This window comes from Etheostoma cragini, chromosome 18 (genome assembly GCF_013103735.1).
Source record: "Etheostoma cragini isolate CJK2018 chromosome 18, CSU_Ecrag_1.0, whole genome shotgun sequence".
NCBI lineage: Eukaryota > Metazoa > Chordata > Actinopteri > Perciformes > Percidae > Etheostoma > Etheostoma cragini.
The window spans coordinates 12,797,787-12,802,938 of record NC_048424.1 but is presented as its reverse complement, the minus strand read 5'-3'; the positions used below and the strand labels follow the sequence as shown (position 1 = coordinate 12,802,938).

The following is a 5,152-nucleotide window of genomic DNA, read 5'->3' as shown; positions in this document are numbered from 1 at the left end:
TATGTATATATGTGTGTTAAATCTAGCCAAAATAGTTTATATTATTTAGCCCCTGTCATTGAAAAATTCCAGAATCTATGAAAATGCAGAATCTATGAGAATGCATATATATACTGTATACATTTTTTTTGCTGATGGACAGATGTTTTACCACTTTACCCAAAACCCCATTGTGTGTGTGTGTGTGTGTGTGTGTGTGTGTTTAAAGTTTACATCACTTTATCAACTCAGACTTAAGGCAAGCACAAAAAACGCCCCCCTTCAACAGATAAATGTAAAAAAAAAAAGGGGTCAAATATCCAAATTACGTAATAATAAGCACAACACATTTTTAAGTGCAGGGGGAATCTACGTGTAAATGACATTCCACAGACCACTGTTTTTACAATCTGTAAACTCTTTATGTGTAATTGACTGATTAATATAGAGGTTGGAAATGGGGTGCTATGTGTTGCTTTTTGATCCCTCAGCAACAAGTAACCTCACAACATTTTAGTTCATTTTTCTCTCCTCCTCTCACATACATGAGTCACACAGTTATCTAGCTTTGTTTTAGTTCTTTTAAAGGTGTCAAAGTTACCATTAATGCCTTAAACAAAATCGTGACTTTTTCCTTCAGTATAGGGATTCAGGCAGAGCAGGGCTGGAAAACGCGGAGGAGTTTGTGGATATATTGGAGAAAAGGAGGGGCGGCAGTGATCTCGGCCATGCCCTCAGGACATACAGCCCCAGCCCTTACAGAGGCGCCCCCTCCTGCTCCACCGCCGACCTCAACAAAGCCGTGCTGGAGTCCCAGTACCTACGCTACGTGGCCAAGGAGGTGGGATCATCCCACTGGGATGGTGTGATTTAAGAAGATGTAACAGTGAAGTTTCACACTGTTGCTTTATCAACCCGGAGTCAGTCTTTTTTCTGCATTCCTCCTCAGATCGCCGCGGAGACGGGTTCATCGGTAGAGGATGTGAGACAAGAGGTTTTCAGAACTTTGGAGGAAATGTCTCAAAACCTGCAGCTGGGGTCCATCCGGCTGATGGCCTACACACTAACCAAGGTGTTCAAGAGAGTCTTCACCGGCATCTTTGTCAACATGGAAGGACTCAACATGGTGAGCACCACACTTACTACTCCATAGTGTGTTGCAATTGTAATTTATTTATTTAAACAGGGACAGTGTACAAAAAAAATTAATAGATGACATGTGCCAGGTTGCCATAATTTGCTAGCCGGTCCGTTGTCCCTGGGCAGGTATAAGACAACAAAATACTGACAAAGTCATACAAATCTACAGACATTATTGTCCCCCTATCACAGGCGGCTCTTATTGGGAGCAAGTCTACTTTGTTAACAACCAATGCTCTTTTAAGCGTGAGAATGAGTGCAAGTTAGTGCAAGAAATTAGCTATGTAGGAAGAGAATTCCACTGATTTAGAGCCCTTGAGGAGAATGCTGTCCTCCCAAATGCAGTTCTCTATTGTTACCTCTATCTAGTTACCTGTGTTGTTTTTTTCAGAGCAGAGTGTAACACATCTTTTCATAAGAATTAAAAAAAAATGAAGCAGACATTGGTGTGAGATATAATACTTTCAGGATTTAGCATGTCATATAGTTGAATAGTAAACTAGTAATGTGCTGTTCAGAACAACAGCACATTACAGTCAATACACCGCTTTCATAGAGCCAGTTCAGCACAGTGGCCACTGCAGGCCCAGTACCGGTTTCAAAAGGTCACGGTTTCAAAACTGCTACAATTTTCTGTCACACCATACCTAAGTTCAGTTCAGTTCATGTTTATTGTCCCCATGGGGAAATTATGTTGCAATAAAAAAATCATATCACATGGTATTAAAACATTAGGACAGATAAGGCAAGCAGGAAGAAAAACATAACATATGTACATTACCACTCATATCATAGACCAAAGTACTATGAAGGAGGGGGGGGGGGGGTAGAGTTCCAGACCAGCTGGGAGAAAGAGAAATTACAATAAATACACAAAATATATCTATCATCGAACGGGACCTTCATTATTAAGAAGTTTAATGGCCTGTGGAACAAAGGAGAGCTTGGATCTGTTTTTTTTTAAACAAAGGAGCACAGTATCGTCATCCTGAGGGTAGCAGTTCAAATGAAGAACAATGCTAAGGTATGAGCGGTTTTATGTGAGTCTTAAAGGACAGAAAGTGCAGTTTAGAAATCCATCTCCCTGCTATTGTGCAGCAGTGTTTTTTTCTTTTACCAAGACATTTTAAAAAATTATACATTTATAGCTGTCATTGCAATACCGTGAAACGGTGATATTTTTGCTGAAGGTTATGAGACCGTCAGAATCTCATACCGGCCCATGCGTTGTCCCCCGGCAACTTCAATGTACAGCTCCCAAGTAACTATTTTATGTAAGGGATAATACAGAGCGAGCCGGTCATTATAGCGAATACAACGCCAAGAGTGATGCAGGAGGGTCTGGAATCCGCCTGAAGGGGTTGTGTTGGCTGTAATGATGGATTTATAATATCATACTCATTACACAGCTACTCACCAAACAAATCAATGATTTATGTTATGTTGATTCAAAAAGTGTGTATTGCTTCCGCTAAAGAGCAAAGTCGGGTTCGGTCTCTACGGTTGGAACACTGCGTCCATGGCTATGTAAATACTGTAGCCTACTTTGTGTTATGTTTCAAATAAAACTGAACATTTCCCTTGATGGCGAAGAGAGACTAGATGAATGGGACTTCTGTAGGAATATTTAAATTCACGTTTCTCTGCACGTTGACACACCCGGAAACACAATGTCAAAACGTCACTGTTGTCCCTAAGTAAGAAGTTACTGCACAGCGATTGTAGATTGTTTATAAAGAGGTAGCGATTGGCGCTCACCTAGTCTTGCATTGACAGACCTTCTTCAACAGCGCTGCGGAGGAAGGTCTGGCTAGTCTCCACAGCATTCTGGAACAAGAAAGAGGCCACTGATACCGTATTTGATTTTTCAGTTGTCTGTCTCCTTGCAGCTCCAGCAAGCCATGCAGGAGAGTCCTGTGATCCTGATGCCCAATCACAGGAGTTACGTGGACTTCCTGGTTATCTCCTACATCATGTACACCTACGACATCCCATTACCTGTTATTGCTGCAGGAATTCGCAAGTATCTATTTAAATTAAAACAAAAGAAAATTTTATAGATAATATAGGTACATTTAAACATCTCAAGTTGATTTAAACATTTTCATGGCTTCTTTCTTTGCTTGTATTCACTCAACTCTCTCTCTCACTCTCCATCTACTAATTCCTCTATTTCTCTCCACTGTAAAGCTCTTGCAGGGATGAAGATGGTCGGAGAGATACTGCGTCGCTCGGGGGCTTTCTTTATCCGACGTGCCATTGGCTCTGACAAACTGTACTGGGCGGTGCTGTCAGAATACGTCAAAACCATTGTCAGGGTGAGACATAACCGGACACATCACCCTACCAAACTCAAACTGTCGTATTCAAGTAGTCCTGAATCAGCTGCTTTATTTGACCATCTGTAAAGAGTTCTTCCAACTGTTAATTTGTTTTCTTTAGAAAGGATTTGCTCCTCTGGAGTTTTATGTGGAGGGCCTGCGGAGTCGCACATTGAAGTCCCAGATGCCCAAGTTAGGTAAGTGTCATGTCAGCACTTTGTGTGTCCCAGTGTAGGAAGGTGTCTCTGTCAGAAAGCATTATTTTGGGGCATTGTGGTCTTTGTTGATTGATAATAGACATAACAGATGATAATTTTGTTTTTTTGTCTCCTCCATTTCCCCATAACAGTCACTCTCAACAATTTTTGTTATTTTGTTTAACCCAAGTGTTGTCCTCAGGTCTGGTAGAGCCGTTTTTTAATTTTTAATTTTCAGGAACAGGGCTTTCTTTTAACCAAACTGCTTAAAAATAACATGGATGCCACACTATGTTCTTTAGGTAGAATAAAGTATTACTTTCACCAAATTGGGTTTGTTTTATTGAATTTTATGGCATTTTAAAAAAGTGACCAAAACCTCGGAAGAAATTACAAAATAAGAGACAAAAAGCGCTGAAAACAAAACGAGAAATTGTTTTTGTATAATGTGAAATATGATGTGTAATGTTATGTGATATACAAATTACGCTATGAATTTCAAACAAAAGCGTAGAAAAAAACAACTTAAACATGGGAAAAAGCAAAAGATGATGGTTGATGGGAAGACAACACAAGGGTTAATATTTAATGGTACATTATATAATGTTATTGTGTGCAGAAGTAGAGTTTTGCCAGTACAGCTCTGGTACAGTGTATTCATGTTGTATTTTCCCATCCAATTGGCCATAAGTTCCCACAATTTACCTGTAGTGACCAAAGAGGGAAAATAGTTGTATTCATGCTTTTAATTTGAAGATGGGAAAAGATTCTACAATATTGACATGTATCTGCAGGCATGATGCACATGGTGCTGGAGCCTTACTTTAAAGGCGAGGTGTACGACATCACATTGGTCCCCATCAGTATCAGCTACGACCGAGTGCTGGAGGAGTCGCTGCTCGCCCACGAGTTACTGGGCATCCCTAAACCCAAAGAAAGCACCACAGTACGTTCTGGTTACACTACTTACTTCACCTACATCACAGACATGTTGGCCCCATTCCTCCTGCCTGTCACCGAATCCTTAACACCATGTAATTTTCTTTGTTGCAGTTGTATAAATACAGGAAAAATGGATTTATTGTATTTGCAAACTTCACTTCATCTCTAACTTCCCTAAGCCATCCCTAAGTGTGCAGGTCATAAGGGTTCATGCATGAATAAAGCTGATTAGCTCCTGCTTGTGATTCACTCTCTGCTTTGCTCTTTGTCTGCAGGGTCTGCTGAAGGCTACCAAAGTGCTGCAGGAAGATTACGGCAACATGCATGTGAACTTTGGCCGTCCCATGTCAGTCCGACAATTGTGTCAAGGCAAGATAAACCGCTGCCAGTACAACCTCATACCCAGGTAGAAAACCAAAGTCCTTCCATCTAATTTTTTGTCTAAAAGCAATCCAAATTAATCTGAAACTCATTAGAATCAAAGTGGAATAGGTATATAATCTAAACTCCAAATTTCCAGAATTATTAGGATAGCCATGTATTTTCCCTAACTCATTGCAACATATTCTGTGT

General features: G+C 40.4%; 1 protein-coding gene across 1 annotated transcript in view; it reads left to right on the top strand.

Annotated features, from left to right (window-relative positions):
• The window catches only part of si:ch73-21k16.5 (dihydroxyacetone phosphate acyltransferase), a 10,835-nt gene that overhangs the window by 678 nt on the left and 5,005 nt on the right, over window positions 1-5,152 (top strand). Inside the window, exons 2-8 of the mRNA XM_034899576.1 lie at window positions 620-820; window positions 929-1,105; window positions 3,009-3,138; window positions 3,310-3,437; window positions 3,562-3,637; window positions 4,432-4,583; window positions 4,855-4,985. Of these exons, the coding sequence (XP_034755467.1) occupies window positions 620-820; window positions 929-1,105; window positions 3,009-3,138; window positions 3,310-3,437; window positions 3,562-3,637; window positions 4,432-4,583; window positions 4,855-4,985 (995 nt within the window). The remainder of the gene's footprint in view (window positions 1-619; window positions 821-928; window positions 1,106-3,008; window positions 3,139-3,309; window positions 3,438-3,561; window positions 3,638-4,431; window positions 4,584-4,854; window positions 4,986-5,152) is intronic.